This window comes from Chelonia mydas, chromosome 2 (genome assembly GCF_015237465.2).
Source record: "Chelonia mydas isolate rCheMyd1 chromosome 2, rCheMyd1.pri.v2, whole genome shotgun sequence".
NCBI classification, from domain to species: Eukaryota; Metazoa; Chordata; order Testudines; family Cheloniidae; genus Chelonia; species Chelonia mydas.
Genome location: NC_057850.1, coordinates 2,283,001 through 2,304,271, shown reverse-complemented (window position 1 = coordinate 2,304,271; position 21,271 = coordinate 2,283,001). Strand labels below are relative to the sequence as shown.

Sequence of the window (21,271 nt, the reverse complement as noted above, 5' to 3'; positions counted from 1 at the left end):
GAGTCAGTTTTTTGGAGGAAGATCTGTAGTTTCTGGCTCCTGCATCTCCCTCCCTGGGAGGCAACCAATTGCTCCAAGTTCCTTTAAGTGTTCCTCATGTTATGGTGGTCTGGGGTCTGGCTGAGATCTCTCACTGTGCATCTTTTCCAGAAGTAATTAAGGAGGAGGAAGAGCGATTTGAGAGAACAGACAGTTCTGGGTGCACACGGCCAAAGCCACAAAGAGTGCAAGTGACTTAAGGAATGGTGAGAATTTCGGTCAGGGTTCACAAATAGGGTGGCTGTCAAGGCTCCCGCGAACGGATCCCAGAGAACAGAACCCTCCCAGAGCTGGGCTGGAGAGCGGAGGACGCAGCCAGGAGGAGGAAACAGCAGCCGTGTGGAGCAAGCTCAACTTTAGCTTGAGCCACTTGAGCAGATTTTTTTTTAAATTTTGTTTTAACATGTGGTCTAAATAAAACACTAATCAGAGAGCAGCTTTGCTAGCCAGCGTAACAACCTGTTTCCATTCATTACAACTTTGGGCTGGAAAAGCTACCAGAGGAATTAGTGGCAGCTTTCCAGGCTGAACACGGGGCCTATCAGGCTTCGTCAGATGCAGTTTGCATCACTTTAAAGTTTGTCATGGGCAGCCACTAATTCAGACTCTGTCCCTCCTCCCCCAGCAGACAGAGCACAGCTTTTCCTTGCCATCGTCCCAGCACAAACTGATGAATGGAGCTTGAATCCCCTAAAGTGGCTACAAGTCCCAGTTCTGGGTCCATGCAGCCTTCCCCATGCAAGTCGGATTTCCCTGAGTAAGAGGCCACAAAGAGCCACAGTAAAATCTGCAAACCGCCCCCCCAGGCCAAGGGGAGTCCGGCATAGCTTCCCCTTGCCTGATAAAAGCGGGGCAGGAATCTCCAAACATCAAGTGCAGCACGTGCCTCACAGACACGATCCAGCACACAGCATCCATGCAAATCTTACAGTCCGACGGCAAAGGAGGGTTCCCCCCCCAATCAGATTCTGCACGTTTTGCTGTAGCCGCCCTGGGCCTGTGACCACCTCCAGTGACTGCAGTGGATCACGGAGGCAAGGCTTGAAGAGGGGTTGCCAAGGCATGGAATTTGGTAAGAAGATGCACGTTTACCGCCTACTTTTCCTGGTTCACTGGCGTGCTCCCCATGCGGTTTTGAAGGCGGGTGCCCCATAGCAGCGATCTCCCCAGGAGCGTTAAGGGTGGCAGCAGGACACAGCTTTGCTTTGCTGCCACTGGGTGCATCAGTCAGAGCCTCAAGGTCATTTGAAGGGACCGAATTCAGACAGCTTGTGGGCACGGCTGAAACCGGCAGCCTCCAGCATGCTAGTCAAACCAGCGCCATCTATTGGTACCAATACAGAACTGCCTGTCGCCTCTCCCCAGGCAATGAAAGAAGTGCTGCTCTGGATGCAATGAAGAGCGAGAGTTTTGTTTCCTTCATGCCAGTAGGTGAGGGGGTGCTGGGCACAGCAATCCTGGTTCAGTGCCACCTAACGTGGGCATTCCCCAGCGTCTGCCTGGGGAACAGCCAGTCAGGCTCCTCTTCAAGATCACATCGGCCCCAAGTTTTGCCCCCCAGTGCCGAAGAGGAGAGTTTACAGAATCCCCCCTGCTCGGGGGGAAGAGGGGTTTGAAAGCATGTTGTGCTTGTGCAGGTCTTTCACACGGCAACAAGGGAGGGGACAGCTCTCACCAGGGAAGGGACACTATAAGAGCCCAGACCCAGAGGAGTGACTTGGGAGCAGGGACAGAATCTGAAGTTACCCAAACTCCTTTTTGATCCCTGCTGGCCCTTCGTCCTGCCTGCAACCCCCAGAGGTAAGATCAGAAAGGTGGTTTGTGTCCCTCGAACCCTAGACACAAGCCAGCAGCATGTCCTGACTGGAGCTGGCCAGTAGCCAACGGGAATGCCAGGACTGATGAGGCTTTGCTGTGAGGCACATGTGCTGGGTGCAGATGCAGTCAGTGAAGTTACACCATCCCTCAGCTTCCAGCCGCCCCATGATCACGGACAGCAGGGCACAGGGCCGGGCTCCCTCAACACACGCTCAGGCACAGCTGGGAGGTAGAGCCAGCCCCGTACTCACCGCGTGGCAGCGGGGACACCAGCAGTCACGGGAGCTTGAGGCCACTGCGTCAGCCCGCAAGTCTCTTCAGCAGGTTTGACTGTGGCCAGCCCCACTGTGCTCAGCAGCCACATCCCACCGAATTGCTGTTTGCTCCTCCAGTTCTGGGGGAGGGAGGAGATGGACTAGCCCCCACTGCACGCCGGGCTTCCTGCTGGAAGTCACAATCCACCCAGGAAGCTGGTGGACGAGGAAGAGCGCCAGGCCAGGACTGGCAGTGCCAAGGAAGCCGTATTGGTGCCAGAGCACAGACGACCAGAACCATAAAGCATTTTCCAGGCCACACGATCCGGCCCCAAAATGGTGCCAGTCTGATACGCTCAGGAGCGGCCGCGGGGCACATGACACTAAAGTCCCAGAAACCTGCCTGCCAGTCAGCAAGAGCCATCTCACACACTGCAACCTGACTGGCTCCTGTCTGACAGATCACCCTCCCAGAGGGTGCCCTCCCTCGGACGTGTTCTCTCCCAGCCATCAAGCACTCGGTGCCCTGTAGGAGGAATCAATGCTTGGATCTACATTTGTTATTGACCAAGACGTTTGACAAAGAACTCAGGACTGATCAGTTAGATGAGGAACTCTGCCCACTGAAATCCAAGTTCAGGGCTTGTCCACATGTGCAATTGCTCTGGAATAGCAATTCTGCTTTAAATTCATGTCCTACCTTATTCCAAAATAGCTGTCGTGTGCAGATGAGCCCTGAGGATCACGAATGCATTAGGCTTTCCCCCAGTTTCCCAAACTCTGCCAGAATATTTCATTTATAAACACAGCGCACAGACGACACTTGCAAGCAACCTACTCATCAGCAGCCACATGGGAAGCAGCTCCAGCATTGCAGGTAGCCAGTCAGAAAGCCTTAGCACGTAGCCCCATTTGGGCTTTACGGACAATAAAAGCAAGTGTCACTGTGCAACATGGAAGGAGAGACAAAGGTGTGGAACCCGAGCAAGAACTGGGGAAGATCTGGTGGAGGAGGGATCTGAGCCAAGCTTGAAGGGAACTAGCCGTACAATTAACTCACTCAGAGGGGCCACAAACCATGACCAGACTGAACGGAGGGATCCAGATGAACTGGAGCATGAAGGGCCCGACTCTCAGCCACACATGAACGATCCTGTATGTGCACACGAGATGACCAAGAACCAAGGTTGGAGAAGACATATCACAAGCAGAAGCAACTCAACATGTCACTCATTTAGGCACAAGACTTCCTGGAGAGGTGGCTTAATGCTACTAGCGAGAACGGGTCTGGACAGGCCAGTCTCACCTCCTGGGCAGCTGGAGAGTGTGGATTAATATCCTGTAACTCCTGCTGTCAAAGCACCTGAGCCAGTGGTGTGAGGCAAAAGCACACAATCATCCACAAACTACACGCGTGATCCTTGCCCTTTAAGGAACTTTGTCCCTCGCCATTTAGTAAAGAAGTCTCTTCTGTTTGCAACAATGGTATAATTTTCTGGCCCATGAACAACATAAGCCCAAAGAAAGACTCAGCCTCCAGCTGCCCTGTCCATGGCAGAAGGGTGTGCAGATCAGACCTGAGCATGCGCAGGCCGCTAGCTGCCTGAAGGGGGGCACCTCTAACGCTCCAAGGACTTTTGTCTAGAGCAGCACACAAGGGTGTATGCCAGCAGCACCTACAGCCTGGGGGCTGGGTTACTAGCCTGCACAGCCAACCTCTAACTTATTCTGCAAATACAACTAAGTCCTTTCAATTGGGAACTGCGGAGCTACAGATTGTGCAGGGATCTACGTATTACCGCTGGATATAAACCTAGAGACGAGAGAGAGAACTGCTAAGTTGTTTTAAGAGTAAGTGGATCACGTGCTTGAGGGCAAGGGAAGAAAAAGCTTTGGGGGATGCCCAGTAAGACAAGATGCAACGCTTGTGTGTCTACCTGACCATTGCTGCTGTCACTGGAGGAGACACTCTTCAGACTGCTGATGGGGTGGCAGGTCACCCAATGACCAACCAGCTTTTGGAAACCGGGCCTAGAAAGGTGAGTTTGCAACACAGCCATTATGCAGTACTCTTCACGAAGGCACTGCCACGCAGGTTCAGGGTATGCACGGAGAGAGAAGCGGCTTTATGGCTTTTCCGTGGCACTCACCAGTCGTACCCAAGCCTCCCCCCCCCACGCCTAGCCCCGCTGAACGAGCAGGGAATGAGGCAGAGGAGTCAGGAGGGCAGCACAAGATCAGACAGGAACAGAAGCCAGGTCAGTGTCCACCCACAAAGCCATCTTTCCTCGTGAGGGCAACAGAAGCCCTTTGGCCCGAAGCACCACAGAAGAGTAGCCTGGTGACCTGAGGAGACTAGAAAGGCTGAAGACACAGAGCTTGGAATATCCTCCATGCACCAGAGCCATGACTACTGCCAAAAGCAGGTGCTCCCCAGTAATGCAGGAAGGGATGGTCATCGGCAGGCTAAGCCCAGAGAGTCAGGAGAGCAGTCTGCCAGCACAGTCACAGGGAGCCGAGGACCAGCGGCTGGGTGCTGTGAGGGTGCTGGAGGCGATGGGCGGTACCTAGAAGGGACAGGTCAGAGCTCTGCCGCAGCGTATGCAGATCACCGAGCCAGAAGTCCAGGGACTTGGCCACTTTCCCAGCCTGACCCCCTCCCTGCAGGCTGGCAGCCAGAGCACTCAGGACAAAAAGTCTCATGAGGGGGCTGCGCTGCCCCCTCTGCAGCAGCCCACCCTGAGGGGAAATGGGGAACGCGACTCCCCATTCCAGTGCGTCAGCGATTAAAACGTGCCAACGTTTGGGTCTGCCGGAGATGGAGCAGTTTGCACCCCAGTTTCCCCCGAGCCCCGTTTCCAAAAGGGGTGTGGGTGTACGGGCAGTTTGGCAGAGGGGGTGGCTGCACGGAGGACATGGGGAAGAGCTGCAGGGCTAGGTCGGGGACACCATGCCCTGGAAGTAGCAGTAGGCCAGGGCACGGCGCACACCACCTCAGCACGTGGGGAACAATGTCACAAGCACAAGCGTGGCTGGAGATTGATCCTGTTCTGTGGAAAGCCAAGCTCTAGCCACAGCCTTTGGCTCAGGCCTTCATCCAGAACCGGCTACGGGCTTCGTGTGATTCGCCAGCCACCCGATTACACGCAGGCAGCATGTGTGTGTTTGTGAACAACAAAGATCAGTTCCACAAGGCAGGTAAAACCAGCTGCCTCCAAGCCCCCAGCACCCTGTGCTCTTTACCTGCAGGGGTCCAGGTTTCTGGTCCCTTGGCTCCGGCTGGTGCTCTTCCTCTCCTTGGACTGCAGGTTCTTTGGCAGCTGGACACCCACGGTGCAGCTGACTCGCAACAGGAGAGCCACAAACAAGTGTGGGTAGAGCCCCAGCACCGCTGCCCCAGACTCCGGAGCAGACATGATCTCATGCAGAGCACATGTGGCCTGAGAAGAAAGAGGATTAGGAAGGGCCGGGGCGGAAGAGAGAAATCATCTACTCCCCACTAAGACCTGTTAACGATACTCGATAGGTTATCGACTACAGCAAGGAGAGCTGCGAATCCCCTCCTCCAGTTCAGAGACCAACAAGACCCCAGCAACCAGCCCATTGTTCAGCAGCCCAGACATGGCTTTGCTGTAGCCAGAGTTGGAAACAGAGCAGAAAAGCCACCATTAGAACAGCTGGATTTGAAACTTGCATGTTTCTAAATCGGGGTCTGAGATCGGCACCTGGCAGGGAGAGCACAGGAGATCTCATAGCTGGAGTTTTCAGGCAGGAAGAGCGTGTGCACATCACGCACACAGCTTGCGGAGCCCTGCTCCAGCTGATTTAAAGAGCTGTAATTACATGGCCCAGAATACACAGGGCTGTAAAGAGGGGAGGTGGGGAGGGAAGGAGTGTTTGCTTTCAGCATGACGGATTCTGTACCATCTGCACTTGGTTCGGAGGAGGAGGAGGAGGAGGAAATTGTCACAGCTGCTTTACTCCTTAAAAAGCTGCCAAGCAGGGATTAGGTTTTTGACAGGATAAAACGCAAAGTGATCTCCCTAGAGGATGAACACCTGAGAGGTTTTTTATGAGCCCGCGGATTAGCTCTAATAGGCATTATACAGTGATGCGTTATTTCCAGAGTCCAGGCCTGGCCCAAACACCTGAGCTGAGGAAATGAACAAAGCAGGCCAGGTGGGGGGGGTCTGGAATGCCATCTTCCCTGGGGGCTAGGAGCCCGGCTAACAGAAAGCATGGCCCCTTTGTGCCGGGGGAAGGGTGGCAAGGCATGGGAGCGGCAGGATACTTACAGCAAAAGGGAGGGGAGTCGCGATGCGCTCATAGGTGCTCCCCAACAGGAAGGATTTGTTCTCCTTGTATGGCACATCCCGATTCACCTTGTCCAGGAGCAGCTCCAAGATCTGTGGCGTGAGGGTTGGCTCCGTGGCCAGCGCCTTCCACATAGCACAGGTGTGACTAGGTTTTGACAAACAGGAGGGTTAGTTTTGTACCCGAGCTGCCCCCGTTAGTTTGGTACTGGCTCCTAGCTTTGAGCAGCAGCAAGCCTGTGAGTGTCATGGCACGACGCTGCTCAGCTCCCCACTTGAGGACAGACATGGGTCTCCTCTCCTGGCCTGCAGTCCAGAAATAGAGCGAAAGGGCTACCTACCACCCTGGGGCTTTCTGCCTGGCTCTGTAGCCGTACTTGCAGCCTAGCTAGGACATCCAGAATCCCGCCAGAGGAGAGGCAGGAGACAAGCCTGTGAAGATCCCCATGGATGGAGGGAATTGGTCTGTGACATGGGGGGTAGGACAGAGCCAAGAGAAAAGAGAAGAGGGATGTTCAGGATTGACATCAGATGAAGCCTCCGGGCAACCCAGTAGCTCCCGCTGCGCACACCCCTCCAAAGGGAAAGGCTGGGGGCCGCCTGGCCGCAGTTGGATGAAACGCTCCCTCTGCATGACACCCTAAGGTTGGCAAGGTGCATTAGGGGGTTTTCCCCTTCCTCAGGCCATGATCAGCTGGCCGGGCCTTTGCTTTCCCCATTCCCTTAATTCCTATGCCTCTAGCACCCCTGCTCCAGCAGGGTCACAGTGGGGGTCACATGCAGGGAGGGGGGAGGGGGACACGTGCAATAGAGGTGTGAGGGCAACCCCAGGGCCAGGGCTGGATGACTCCGGGTGGGTGGCCTAAGCCATCACAGACTCACTAATGCAGGCTACCGCACTAAGCAATTCCAGGCCCTTTTTAAAGGCAGCTCTCCCGACAAGTGGACGTGCTGATCCCCGAGCACAGGAAGGGCATTCCAGCAGGGTCCGATTACCAGGGGCAGGAGCCAGAAGATTAGCTGCAGCTTAAGTGAAAGCTTCTCCGAAGCCCAGCTCCTCCGAGAAGGAGAGCGAGAGCATGCAGCGCACCAGCCAAGGCAATGGCGCGAGCCAGGTACCTGTCAAAGGGCAGGGAGCTGCCCAGCAGGCTGGACACAACCGCTGTCTTATGCTGGGAGGCCAGGATGTAAACCGTCTGCTGAGCTGCCTTCCTTAAGTGCTCCTCATCCACCTCCTGCAGCTTGCTGTGAATCAGAGCCATGATCACGGGCACCTGGAGGACGAGAGACAGAAGACGTGTAGAGAGGAGCCGGGACGGGTTCCCGGCGCGCTGCTCAGACCCAGGGCGGCAGGGCATGGGGCCCTCCAGGCAGGCTGCCAGCAGAGGAGGTCGTATTAGCTGGCTGAGCTACAGGCCTCTGGTACATCTCACATCCTGCCGTGCTGGGGGCCGGCAGTGATCTGGGGCAGGGCCCTTAGCCCTCTGGGGTCCCGAGAAAGGGGAGAGGCAACAGAAACGAACGTTAGCCAGCAGTCCACTCCATACGAGCCCCCCAGCCCTGCTTTTCCTTCACTGCGTCCAGCAGCAATTCTCTGGGTAGAAGGATGGAGGGGGCTGCATCTGAAGCCCATGAACACAACTCCCCAGCCCTCCAAGCACTCCCAGGCCCTGAGCAGCTCCCAGAGGGACAGGATGAAAGCTCAGCCCCTGTACCACGCCCTCTGCGTAGAGCCCAGTGCCACAGACAGCCTGCCAGCTACGTACGCTAATCACATTGACCCAGTCAAAGGCCCAGCTCCTGGAAAGAAGCCTGCAGGCCAAATGGCGGGAGCAAGCCGCACAATGCAGTCAAACAGGGCGATCACGCACAGAGCGGGCCTGGCAGCATACTCCAGACAGGAAGTGCAGAGCGGCAGGGTGCCCTGTCCCAAGCGGTGCTCAGGTTTGGCCCTGGACTCAGAGGCTTCGCACCAGTTTGGATTTCAGACACTGGACTGGACAGATCTGACCAAGAGATGAAGCACGTAAGCTGGAGCAGCCCCAAGCAGGATAGAGGCTAACAGGGAGAGAACAGCCCAAGGAGTGCAGAGGGAGAACTGCTTTTTCCAAGAGGGGGAAAAAAGCTTGGCCCAGAAGGTAGAGGAATCAGATGAAAGAAGCCTCACATCCAGAACCTCTCACCCCCCGGGCTTCCAGCCCTCCTGCCCGGCAAGGCCCCCAAGGATCTCACAGGGAGCCCCAGTAAAGCACCGGAGGCCAGAATGGCTGATAAACCCAGGGAGCAGGCCTGGCAGGTGGCAGCTTCCCTACACCCGCCAGCAGGTGACTCCAGTTCCAGGGCTGCAGCTCCTGTTCCGGAGTCGCTGGGCCAGGCTGGGGAGCAGGACGAGGATGCTGAGTGATGCCCAGTGACTAAAGAGCAGCACTGATGGGGCAGAGGCACAGACATTCCTCTGCCCAAAGTTCTTTGCGGCCTTGTCCTGCTGCCACCATATTTACAGCCAGAGCTCTTCAGGGCAGGACCATGGCGTGTCACCTAGCTCAGAACCTGCCCCATTTCCCCCCAGCCGGTGCACGAACGTGCCAAGTTCCTGCCCTGCAGAGCATATTCCATAACCTGACTGCACCCTTCATCTGGCAGTAGCACCCAGACACCAAGCCCTTCCCCAGAGCGGGGGCTGCTAGAACTGGTAGGGACCAATGCCCTGCTCAGACCCGGCAGCAGGGGAGAGCACGGCATAGCAGAATCCAAGAGCCAGCTCTCTAAAGGAGGTCTCCTTTTGCCCTGGAATCCAAAGGCAACCGAGGGAAAGCAAAGGCCAGGAGAGAACCTAGGGCTTTACCTTTTCCAGTAACACCCCTCCACGCTCCTTCAGGAGGGCGTTGATCATGACAGCAGCAGCTCGAGAGCAGTTCTGATCAGGATCTGCCAGCCCTTCAAACATCGTGAGCAGAAGGCTCATCAGCTGGTCAGGTGGGAGGCGCTTCCCAATCACCTAGCAAGGGAGAAGGGAGGAAGAGATGTTAAATCTAACATGCCGGGGATTAGAGCACCTTTAACCCAACGCACTCGAAGGTCACTGAAATGCAGACACATCTGGGGCGAGACACAGCAACTAACACAGCAGTGCTGCACAACTCAGTCGGAATAAAGAACCTTACGCCTGGCTGCCGTACAAGGAGGCAGAACGTAAGAGTTGGAATTTGGCCAGAATACAGTCTGTCACATGCCATAGAAAGGGTCTCAGAATAGAGAGAGTGACTGCAAAGGCTCAGGACCTTGGTTTGATTACCCCCCCCACCTCAGCTGAAAGACAGCAGCCCCAACCTCCCACTGCGGGCCTGGTTCCCTACCGACAGAGAAAAGACCCCAAAGGAACAGCTGGGTGTGCCATGGATTACGGCTGTCCGGCTGAGACAACAGGCTCACGGCTCCAGGCCTTTGCCACGGGGATCTCAGTGTTCTTTAAAAATCAAGTCTGGCCCAAACACCGTGTGACCTGTGGGGCTAGTGCCACCCTCTCTACGCTCTAGGGGGTGAGATCGAGAAAAGGAGGAGCAGTTCCTCAGCCAAGGAGCTGACGTTCTAGCTTAGACGAACTTAGAGACAGCCAGAGGTGCAATCTCAGAGCAGCTTCGGGCTGACCCTCACGAGCTGCTTGCTCCTCGAAAGGAGCGGGGACTGCACTGGGCAGCATGGACACTACTTCTACTCTGGAGTTAGCTGCTCTGTGACTAAGCCAAGGACTTCAGTGTCCAGAGCTTTCATTCCATTAGAACTGGTCACTTCACAAAGGGAAACTGAGGCAAAACTGGGCATTTAGAACTGTCCACTCCGCACTCAGATGCGGCACCAAGAACCTGACGTATGCCACGGGGCTGGTGAGGGGGAGTGGAAGCCATGCTACTGGGAGAGATGTGGCCCCAGCAGAATCCAGACTCTTCAGTGCTCACACTGCCGGAGAGTTCTGTTCATCTCACCTGCTGGGGCAGCTCCTCCACCCCGCAACGGGCACCTGTGCTCCCAGGCCGGGTACAAGGACCCTGAGAGCTCACAACTCCCCTGCTACTATGTTCACGGCCGCTATCAAGAGCGGCCACAGCGACGGGTCGATGGGCACTCCAGTGACAGCACATCAGAACCCTCTTCAGGATCCCCATGGCATGGACAGCTCTGGGGCACTGCAGGACAGCTGCCGTTTTCCTGCTACTTCCCAGCAGGCAGTGCAGGCTGCTGACCCTTTGTGAGAACAGAGGTGCTCACTGGGGGGCACACAAGACGGGCTGGGAGCTCCAGGCCAGTGGTCCAGTCCCGTTACCATTTGGGTAGGAGGCAGACCTCCTGCCCATTGTATAGGTTTAGTCTCAGGTGTGGACCCGTTTCTTTGGGGGTAGGGTCAGGTTAGTACTGGAGTCAGAGGGGCAGGGACAGGAGACATGCGAGCGATTGGCCCTGCTCCGGCTGCCCACCCCCTCACCAGGAGAGCGGCTCCCACGGGCCCAGACGTGCATGTTCTAACTGCCAAGTGCAGAGACTGACCCTGCAGCAGGTCTGCTCTCCCTAGCGAACGTACCTGGCCAGGGTCAGCTGGGCCTACGACCACATCGGATCCTACTGGCGGAGAGGGCATGATCAGTCCTTATGCCCACAACCCCCATGCAGGAAGGCAAGAACACTGTACCACTGCACAGACGAGGAAGTGGGCAGGGAGGGGATGGGTGGGACTCCCAAGATCTAGACACCTCAGTGGCTAACCCAGGAGTGACACAGCTTGCTGATGGACCATCCTCGGCCCACTGTGCTCTCCCACAGCTTCCTGGGGCACCCCAGGGTACAGCTCGGCAACTGGAAAGGCTTCTGGTTACACCCTCAGCCGCCAGACCAGGACATCTGCTATTTCCACACCAATAGCTTCACCCCCCTCAGCCAGCGTCTAGGGCCAGGTCACACCACCAGCCACAAGGAGCAGTCAGCTCCCCTTAGGCAGGTTGGGTTACTTACCTGAGCCCAGGTATTTTGCTTATTCACACAGAGGTGAAGGCTAAGGAGTTTGGAACGAGGGGAAGGAGCTCAAGGGGGCAGGCTTAAAAGAAGCCAGGTGTTCCCACTCTCCCCTGTGGGTGTCTCCTATGAACTCCCACAATGAGAGGCAGGGCACCATTTCCAGGATAAGAACCCCTCTCTTTAGGGGGTAAAAATTCACTTGGACCAAGCTGGTGAGCGCACTTTGGGACAGAAGCCAGGTCCCCCGTTCCACTGACACAAGAGTGTACAGGACACACGGACAGGCACTCCTGTCCGTAGCTCTGGATTTGCAGTTTATAAAACAGGTGCCCAAAGGCAGTCACAGGGTTCAAAAGCAAAGCCCCTCACATGCCATGGCCTGGCAGTTCTGGACACTGGTGTTTAGAGCACTTCTGTCACCAATTGGTCCAGGCTCTGAGCAGCCCCCTCTCTCAGTCATCCAAACCCAACATGTGCCACCAGTACCCCACAGTTGGGAAGAGCAGATTTCAGGGCACAGCAGCCTCCAGGTCACAGACAAGGGGACTGGAGCCTTCGTGGGCTCCAGCCCCAGAACGCGACATTTACCCTGAAGAGACCAGGATTCAGTGACAGGTGCAGGGCTCTCAGCCTTACCATGGCAATGTTGTAGCACGTATTGAAGAGAATGGTGAAGTCAGGGTCTTCCAGGCCTTTCTTCAGGTCTTTCAGCCTTTCAACCATCTCATCTCTATAATCGTGGGCGAATCCTACATGCGAGACAAGCAGCAGCAGACTTAGCAGAACTGCTCCTCAGCCGTGACTTCACCACATGCTTTATACCTGGCACCAACACAGCACCTCTGAAGTGGTCGGAGGTCCCCCAGCAGGATCATTACGCCTCTTGGCTGCCTGCCCTCCCCCGGGAGTTAGCACCTTATCTTCCCCACCTGAAAGTGGGGCTCTAAAGGTGAAGCGACTCACTCCAAAAAGCCCCCTGCAAGCCAGGACTAAACCCAGAGTCTGAACTCCCAGCTCTGTGGTCAAGTCATGTTTGCTAACCAAAAGAGGGGGAAACAGAAACCCCTTATGTCATATACAGCCTGCTTTTCCTCTGCAGCATCCCACAGCTCCACGGACTCCTTCCCAGTGGAGGAGCGCCCTCTCCTGGGCAGAGAATTTTCTCCTCAACTCCAGAATCACGGCTATTGCATTATTTGTGCTGCACAGCATCAGACAGCTCCAGTCACAGACCAGGGCCCAGTTGTACTACTTCTGTTCGTACAGCACCACCAAGAAACGTCCATGGAGCGGACCAAAAAAAAAATAAAATGCATTTTTCCCCAAAAAGATTTTCTGCAAGAAAATTTCAGTTTTGCGAAAAATAAATCAATTTTCCACTGGGGGGGGGGGCTGGCGGTCAAAATGACTACTTCCTGGCTCCCCACCTGGAAGACTCTTGTCAATTTCACTCTTGACCTGTGGGCTAGCTCCAGGAGGTGGAGAGGCAGGAAGCGAGGACTGTCTGCCTCGCTGCTACCTGGAGCTGTGGGGTCAGGCTGAGCACCAGCCTGGGAGGCTCTTGTCAATTTCACTTCCGGGGGGAGGGGCACAGGGAAGGTGGGAAGCTGAAAAATTCCACTGTGGTTCTCCCGGAACAGAAGCTCTTTAAATCTCAGAGGAAACGTTTCATATTTTTGGTGTTTCATCCTGATTTGGGACAATTGTGTGTGGAAAGGGATCCCCACCCTCCCCTGCAAGCTCTGGGCCTAACCCCGCTCATCGCAGCACAGAGGATATTGAAGTGATTATTAGGACATTTGAAACCTGAAGCTTACGGGTCAGATATTCAATGTCTTCAAGAGAAAAGAGGGCTATTCCTTTCCTTTTCTGAGCACGTCCCACATCCCACTCAGAAGAAAGCATCAGCATCTAGTTTCCAAGCACTCCCTGGTACGAGGCAGTGACCGCGAAAGGGGGATTTCCCTCCCCACTGTCTGCCAGACAACAGGGAAGAGGGCTCCCTCGGCACTAGCTGGTGCAGACGGTCCTAGGTAGCGACACCGCTCTCCCTCCCCATCCCATTCATTTACCTTCATAACATAGCTGTATGTAGAGGAGATAGTAGGCACAGTCCACAGCACACAGGCGAATGCTGGCAAGGGAGTCTGAACACCGGGGGGAGAACAGTGCAACCAGCACCCCGAGGTTATAAAAGGGCACCACAGTCTGAGCAGGAGAGAGGAAACACACACATGGGTGTTAATGAATGGCGTGTCCTTGGTATGCAGCATAGCAGGGCAAGTGGAACAGGTCAGGAGTTACCAAGGGAGGGCATACAAGGGGGGTCCCTCTGGGATCAGCTCTGGGCCCGGTTGTGTCCAATGTCTTCATCAATGATTTAGATCATGGCACAGAGAGTACACTTATTAAAAAGTCTGCGGGCAATACCAAGCTGGGAGGGCTTGAGAGTGCTTTGGAAGACAGGATTATAATTCAAAATGATCTGGACAGCCTGGAGAAAATGGTCTGAAGTGAACAGGATGAAATTCAATCAGGACAAATGCAAAGTGCTCCACTTAGGAAGGAACAATCAGTTGCACACATACAAAATAGGAAATGACCGCCCAGGAAGGAGCCCTGCGGAAAGGGATCTGGGGTCATAGTGCATCACAAGCTAAATACGAGTCAGTGTAACGTTGCTGGAAAAAATAAAAAACAAAAACAAAAATGAACATCATCTTGGGATGTATTAGCTGGAGTGTCGTAAGCAAGACATGAGAAGTAATTCTTCCACTCTCCTCCGTGCTGATTAGGCCTCAACTGGAGGATTGTGTCCAGTTCTGGAGACCACATTTCAGAAAAGATGTGGACAAATTGGAGAGTCCAGAGAAGAGTTTAAAAAAAAAGTAAAAAGATAAAAAGGGCTAGAAAACATGGCCTAGGGACAATAGAAAACACGGGGTTTGTTTAGTCTGGAGACGAGAAGACTAAGGCGGGGGGACATAACAGTTTTGAAGTACATAAAAGGAGGGAGAAAAATTATTCTCCTGAACCTTGGAGGCCAGGACAAGCAGCAATGGGCTTAAATTGCAGCAAGGGCAGTTTAGGTTGGACATTAGGAAAAGCTTCCTGTCAGGGTGGTTAAGCCCTGGAATAAATTGCCCAGGGAGGTTGTGGAATCTCCATCCTTGGGAAGTTTAAGAGCAGGTTGGACAAACCCCTGTCAGGGATGGGCTAGAGAATCCTTAGTCCTGCCACGAGTGCAGGGGACTGGACTAGAGACCTCTCGAGGTCCCTGCCAGTCCTGTGGTTCTATGGACCAGTGCAACAGGGGATTGAGTTTCCTGCTCTCCGCACCCCCTATTGTGAGCGAGGTGGTGCAGGATCCCCGTTACTGGGTGGGATGGGCATGTCTTTACACTGCATTTACTTACACTGACATTCAGTTTGTCCCGGTAGAACTCCAGCAGCGTGGCACTGACCTCCACTGCTCGCTCACGCTCGTGCTCTTTGTTCGACCTGATCCATGGGCCTAGATGCTGCAGAGGTAGACCCAAAGACGAGAACTCAGAGGTGGCTGAAGGCTTGCCCCTAGACCGTGGAGTTCTAGACACAGCCCAGGGCCTATGGCATCTACAGAGCATTGCGTGCTGGGGCCTATCAGGGTTAGAGTGACAGCCTACACAGGACACACGGTTATGCTCAGGAAGATAACTGCAGTCTGACGGATGGGCCAATTCTCATAACTCTGGGTTCAAGCAACTCCCAGGACCAAATCTGCCAAGGGCAGATGTTGTCACCTTCCATCTCTCTATGGCACACGTGTCCTTTGGTCCACAGACTGCCCAACTGAACTCCCAGTCTGTTCTGTTGAACGAGGAGAGTATTGGGCCCTGAGACTAGGGGTGCTGCTGTGTAGGGCTGAGCAGGCACGGGCAGCCCAGCTAGCCATTGTGTGGCTAGTGAGTACCAGAGATGGCTGAGATATGGGCACCTCGCTTTAGGCCCCATATACCAGAAACTAATGTTGAGAGAGTGACCAGAAACCCACATCATCTTCCTCCCTTTGCTCAGCATTAGGGTGGTGAGCAGCCAGCTAGGTGGTAGCCAGGAGCCTTCCCACTCTTCCCCCCCCCCGCCCCCGACTCTGGGGCCACCCACCTCGAACATGCTCTGTAGTCCATGGGGAGTCAGGTCCTTCTGCAGCATGCTCTTCAGCAGTTCCTTAAGGGCACTGATGGTGTCATAGTAGAGAGTCTATGAGGAGGAAAAGGCACAACATTACCACCAGGTGACCGCTCAGATCTGTCCCAGTGGAGTCGGTCTGGCCACAGAAGGGCACCAAGCTTTGTGTGAGGCCTGTGCTAGCCGCTTGCTGCAATAACTGGCCTAATATGGAGCAGCAGCAGCTGCCTTCCTCTTGGGCACAAAGATGCAGCTCTCAGAGACACAAGGCCCAGCAAGCGAGGCCTCCCCGTAACTGGAACTGCTTGGCCACACTGTCTAGTGACCCCGTGGGGTGGAACTCTCAGAAAGGAACGGCTCCAGTTTAGACTGCATGGCACCTGCTAGCTGGGGGGTGGGAAAGGCAGCACAGAAGTTTGCTAGGCTGTAAAGACCCTCCCCTTTCTGAAATCCAGTACTTCCTGGCTCACTAGCCTTTCTCCCAAGTGTGACAAGTCCCAGGAGGACCTTCGGGCCCCGCATGGTGCATTCCGGTTCACAGAAGGGATCCCAGAAAACAAAGAGGGTTTCAGACTCTTAAGGGAAAGTTTGTAGGAGCTTTATTAAAAGCTGGTTTGAGCTGCCTGCCACTGACCTCTGGTTAATGGGACAAGCCCAGAGACAGCTTCAATTCCTGCTTTGCAGTTCATGTGAAAGCTGCCCTCTAACTGCAGTACGGAACTTTAGGGGCTACTGTTTAGCGGCATGTTGCAATGGCTGGGTGGCAAATAACCAGGCTGTTATTCGTTACAGCTCAGCCGTATGTAAATCTTCGAACAAAACCCCATCACTTCAGCCCTATGGGCTTTCAAAGGCCACTCAGAGAAAGATGCCTTTTCCACCAAACGGACAGTTTGCTGGGTGCCTGGGTTGTTCTGATTTGGCTCTGGGAACGTGGTATTAATACACCTGGAGTTTTTGGAGGCTTATCAGTGAATCAGTGTTTTCTTACTCATGTTTTGTGTGCAGGAGTTTACGGGCCAGGTTTCCCCAACAGGTGCTGCACTAGTCAAGTGAAGGAGAATTGAAGCGCGTATTACACACCGGAAAGGCACCACTGACAAAGAACTAAGTGGCTCATGGGTCTGGCCTGGCACACACAACTTTCCACCAGTAAGGCATCAGTTCCAGTCCAGCTGAGATCAGTGACCAGCACCATCTCAATGCTGTTCTTCAGAACAGACATGACCGCCGGACACCAGCTCTGAATCCCATTGGTGCACTGCCAGAACTAGCTAGGAGCAGAGAGGGCCCCAAACACCACAGAGACTGTCTAGCTCAGACAGCTCCCTTCCCACCTCAGCCCGCTGGCAGTTCAGTTCTCTACCTCCTTGTGCAAGGCATCTGGCACGTGCCCATCTCTTTCCTTCAGGACGTCCAGCGGAGGAAGGGCCAGCACGCTGCTCAGGCAGGTATCAATCAGTTCCACGTGCTCAGGCTCGCTAAGCGGAGGCTCCAGTATGCTGATCGATGAGTTAAGGGAGCAAGTGAGCAGCCACTTGCCGTTCGCTAAAGGGAGTGACCTCCATACCAGCCACCATTTTAACTTGCATTCTTGCTGATCTCGCTGTGCAGCCAGTGGCGGAGCTGTTCTCCACAGCTGTGTCGGGGCGGACACGTCTGCAGGACGTTTAACTCTAGCTCAGAAACAAACTCTCTCTCATGCAGAATTTAAGATGAAGAGTGAGGCCCTTGGCTTTCTATTTTGCACGAAGAGATTTTAGTGCAGAGCTTGAGCAAGACGACCAAGCGCATAACGCAGGTGGGGAGCGGGGGTGGGTACTAGCGAGAAGTTTTCTGCAAGGATTGTCTCGATCCAAATTCCTGGGGTGCACATATGGACTGGGGCACGCGCTGGCCAGGCACTGCAGATTTGTACTTGGTTTTCATACCACTCACGTGAGACGGCAGCTCAAGCTGCCTCGGCAGGTGGTTTCTCGTTATTTCCACAGAGGTGGGAGTACAGGGAAAGGATACACCAGGTATGTGCAGGAGATCATGGCTCTCTGGCGAATAGGAGTTCTCAGCAAGTCCAGTGGTTCTGTTTTGATAAACTCCTAGCATGCAAAGGGAGAGAGGTTAGCAGAAATCCATCACCATCTCAAAGGCAGCTCGCCCTGAGCAAACCATAAACGTTTGGACCCAGAAAATAGGCCACACAAGGTCCTGGAACAACTCCACCTCCACAGAACAGCCATGAACCCTGCCTTCCAGCCAATCTCCCCACACAGCCTCCCACGCAGACCACCGCTGACCCTGGACAGTCACCACACCTTCTTCCCATGTTCAGCCTGCTCATTTGAGAGTCAGCAAACCATGTGACCGTCCTCCACTTCCAGTCTCCGCACGCCTTGTTCCCCGCCTGCACTAACTCCCTCCCTGCCCCCAGGAAAGGGGACAGACACCCAAGAACCTCCCCCAGAATCCCGGGCTGAGGCAGAGTTGTGTCTATCTAACCCAGCCCTCCAGTCCTGACCTAGGTCTCAAGAGAAGCAGCCGAGAATTTCCTCTTACCATCATCTGAGCTAGGAGCTCTGCTTTGCGGGAGAAGATGAAGGCATCGGACTGCACGCTGTTATAAATGGCCTGGCTGATCATGCAAATGCTCCGAATGAGGCACAGCTTCAACGTCAAATCCTGAGTGCAGAGAGTGCAGGACAAGCAGTGAGGTGCAGGTCTAAACCCAGCTGTATCTACCCACACGCTGACTGGGGTGCACTGGGCTGGCAGGCTCAGCCACCCGTCAAAAGGTGAGCACAGCAGCTCTTTCCTCGCCTGCCTCTATTCCGGTTGCTCTGCTGTGGGCTCAGCCAGCTCTGCCTCTCGTCCAGGTTACAGCCGCTGAGGCTGGTCTACACCTAAAATACAGGTCGACCTGCGATGTCACTCAGCACTGGGAAAGCTTTAGTGCCCTCAGAACAGTACCTAGGTCAACTCAGGCTGTGCCCACGCTGCCGAGGGAAGTCGACCTACGTGCCGCAACTCCAGCTATGCGAAGAACGTAGCTGGTGTCAACGTGCCTTAGGTCGAGTTACCGCAGGGTCTACACGGTGGGGGGGTCTCCCGGCGACTTACCTTACTTTTCCCCTCGGGGGGCGAGGGGGTAGAGTACAGGGGTCGACGGGAGAACTATCTGCAGTCAATATGGCAGGTCTTTACTAGATAGATCTCAGAGCGTCGATCCCGGCTGTAGTGTAGACCTGCCCTTGGTTTTAGGTGTAGATGTGACCAGGTTGACAAAAGGATTCCTCGTCAGCCTGGCTTCCGCCTGTCAGAGGCAGATGACCTGCATCGCCCGAAGGGGCTTTCCTGTCAGCGTAGGAAGTGTCTACACAAGGACGCTAGAGTGGCACAGCGACAATGCTGTCCCTGTAGCATGGACACCTCCCCAGCTAGCACGCATCCCAGCCCCCGAGGGCTTTCCAGCCAGCGAGCTCCTGATCCGAACGCAGCCTCCACCCAGCCAGCAGTGCGCCCAAAGAGACGCCTTGCACCTCCCACCTGACGAAGTGGCACCCAAGGACAAGGTGCACGTGCTGGAGATTCAAAGCGCAGAAGCTGTCACCTTAAAGGGAGCCTTGCTCCAAGCCCAGTGTTTTTAAAACGAAGAGCTCAGGAATCTGCATTTCAGACAAGGCCTCCGAGCCTCCCGAGGAAATACCATGGAGCCATCCAGCAGCAGGGCCGAGACACATGCCTCACCAGCAGACAAATGTGTCCCTGTCCATTACTACTTACTCTGCTGTAAAGAGCCAGGCTAACCCCCAGGCCCACAGCAGGTGGGAACGTTCCTCACACTGCCCATGGCTTTGCCAGTCACCCCACAAGACAGCAGACAATCCCTTGCAGCACCAAAAAAGGGACTGCCGCAGGGATTAATGTAGAGGGCCCCGATCCCTTTAGATCTAGGGTATGCGATAAAAAGGACTAAGGCCTGGTTCTTCTCCTGGGTACGTGCAAGTTGAGACACTGCTCTGCTCCAGGCACAGCTCCCCAAATGAAGGCATAGTCCTAGTGCCCCCCCTTCACCACTCCCCTCCCCGGGGACCCTACGGAGATGGCTGTGGAGCCAGCAGCGTGTTTGCCAGTGAGCGTCCCGACTGCTCAGAGCGTGCCCAGAAAGCCATGGTACAGAAGTGGTTAGTGCCAACAAGAAACCAGAAGGAAAAGACATTAGTGAGTCTGGAGAAGGTGGTGTTCTGGCCTGAGATTTTAACTTGAGCTTGACAAATGCCACGTTTTGTTCCTCAGTCTTTTATAGTAGCAGAATGCAGCTGCCTTCCCCTCCCCAGACAGTGACCTGGGTATCTGGCCACTGAGCACCTGTTCTGGGTGGGTAGGGACTTTTAGCCGAGCTGTGAACCGTGGCTAGACCTCGGGGGTCATTGAGCTTCCCCACCTAGTTACATCAGTGCTGCTCAAATGAGCTGGGGCGGGGGAGAAACGGCACACCAAGGTCTAAGGGGCAACTGTGCTCTGGGAAGCAGCAGTGCCGGAGTGGCACATGGGCTCTGGGGTTATTCTCCAATTTCTGCAGCACAATTTGAACACACGAGGCTGACAGACCCGACCACACTGCCTGGGGTCTGAGAGCCAAGCGGAGGGTCTCCTTTTCACGCAGTCACCAGAGAGAGGTTCTGCAAGGCAAAGGAGGCTGTCCAGGAAACCTATGCAGCCCTGTGGCTTTCAGTGAGTTTGCACAAAAACTGAGTGTGAGAGGAAACCCGCTGAAGGCACACAAAGGAAGGAAGAGACTCCAGCTCCCTCCTGCTGACTCTGCGGGGCTTTAGTGACTACAGCCAGCCGACCTGGAGAGCGGAGTGCCATTTTAGTCTCTTCCGGACCAGAATCATGCTTTCGGCTCTCGGCCCCTCCGATAACAAGCACTCGGCCACAGGGCAACTCTGCTGTTCACCCTGTGATGGTCTCATTCCTCCCCAGTGCCAGACTTCCCTGCTGAGAGCACTGCACAGAGACCCCAATCACAAGCTCTGGTATTTAGTAAGCTAATAGTCTCCTCTTTAGAGTGATCACACAGAGACAGAGAGAGGCAGGCAGAGCAGAGAGTAGGTCAGATTTAATGCCTTACACTGTACCTTGGTTTCTACCTTTATCCCCAGAACCTGAACAAGTAAAAGAAAAACACGTTAGCAAGGTTAGCAAACACGGAAGTGAGCTGCCTCCTCCCAAGACACGGCATGAGCCCCTCCAGGGGTTGGCATGGGCCCTTTCAGAGGCAGCATTTGCACACCCAGCTAGGCTGCTCTCACTCGTTCACACGCACACGGGCAGGTCACCTACCTTGGTGTCAAAGTAATGGAAGATGTTCCTGAGAACGTCTGCTTCAATTCTGGACAGCACGAGTTCTTTGGGGGCATACCTAGCTACGTAGCCATAGCATAAGATCAGGGTGCTCTTTATCTTCTCCGCTTCATTATCGCTGCGGTCCTGAGACAAGAGATAGGAAAGAAGCTAGAGAAGGAAGTGACCTGTTGGGCCACCCAGTCCCTCTCCATGACAAGGCAGGACTGGTCCCCTTGGCCAGTCTGTCTGTGGTCCTGGGATGGGACCTCCCCAGAGGGGGTGGGGCTCAGATACTCCTGGTTCCCTTTGTATTATTTTCCTGTCCATGCT

At 54.7% G+C, this 21,271-nt stretch overlaps 1 protein-coding gene across 10 annotated transcripts in view; it reads right to left on the bottom strand.

The window, feature by feature from the left end:
• MROH1 (maestro heat like repeat family member 1) overlaps positions 1 to 21,271 on the bottom strand; it is a 107,864-nt gene that overhangs the window by 29,755 nt on the left and 56,838 nt on the right. For 7 of the 10 annotated variants that reach the window (XR_005224213.2, XM_037891795.2, XM_037891794.2 and 4 more), the window contains 13 exons: positions 20,939 to 21,085; positions 20,734 to 20,760; positions 18,152 to 18,274; positions 17,615 to 17,694; positions 16,965 to 17,100; positions 15,575 to 15,670; positions 14,848 to 14,952; positions 13,504 to 13,639; positions 12,068 to 12,180; positions 9,270 to 9,422; positions 7,544 to 7,698; positions 6,407 to 6,572; positions 5,355 to 5,551 (listed from right to left, as the gene is read on the bottom strand). Coding sequence is in view for 9 of the 10 variants with exons in the window: in XM_037891795.2 (XP_037747723.1) it covers positions 5,355 to 5,551; positions 6,407 to 6,572; positions 7,544 to 7,698; positions 9,270 to 9,422; positions 12,068 to 12,180; positions 13,504 to 13,639; positions 14,848 to 14,952; positions 15,575 to 15,670; positions 16,965 to 17,100; positions 17,615 to 17,694; positions 18,152 to 18,274; positions 20,734 to 20,760; positions 20,939 to 21,085 (1,634 nt within the window). In the remaining variant the exon portion in view is untranslated. Of the gene's footprint in view, positions 1 to 3,171; positions 3,265 to 4,048; positions 4,143 to 5,354; positions 5,552 to 6,406; positions 6,573 to 7,543; positions 7,699 to 9,269; positions 9,423 to 12,067; positions 12,181 to 13,503; positions 13,640 to 14,847; positions 14,953 to 15,574; positions 15,671 to 16,964; positions 17,101 to 17,614; positions 17,695 to 18,151; positions 18,275 to 20,733; positions 20,761 to 20,938; positions 21,086 to 21,271 lie in introns of all 10 variants that reach the window. The other 3 variants (XM_043538926.1, XM_037891798.1, XM_043538929.1) reach the window with 2 other exon arrangements.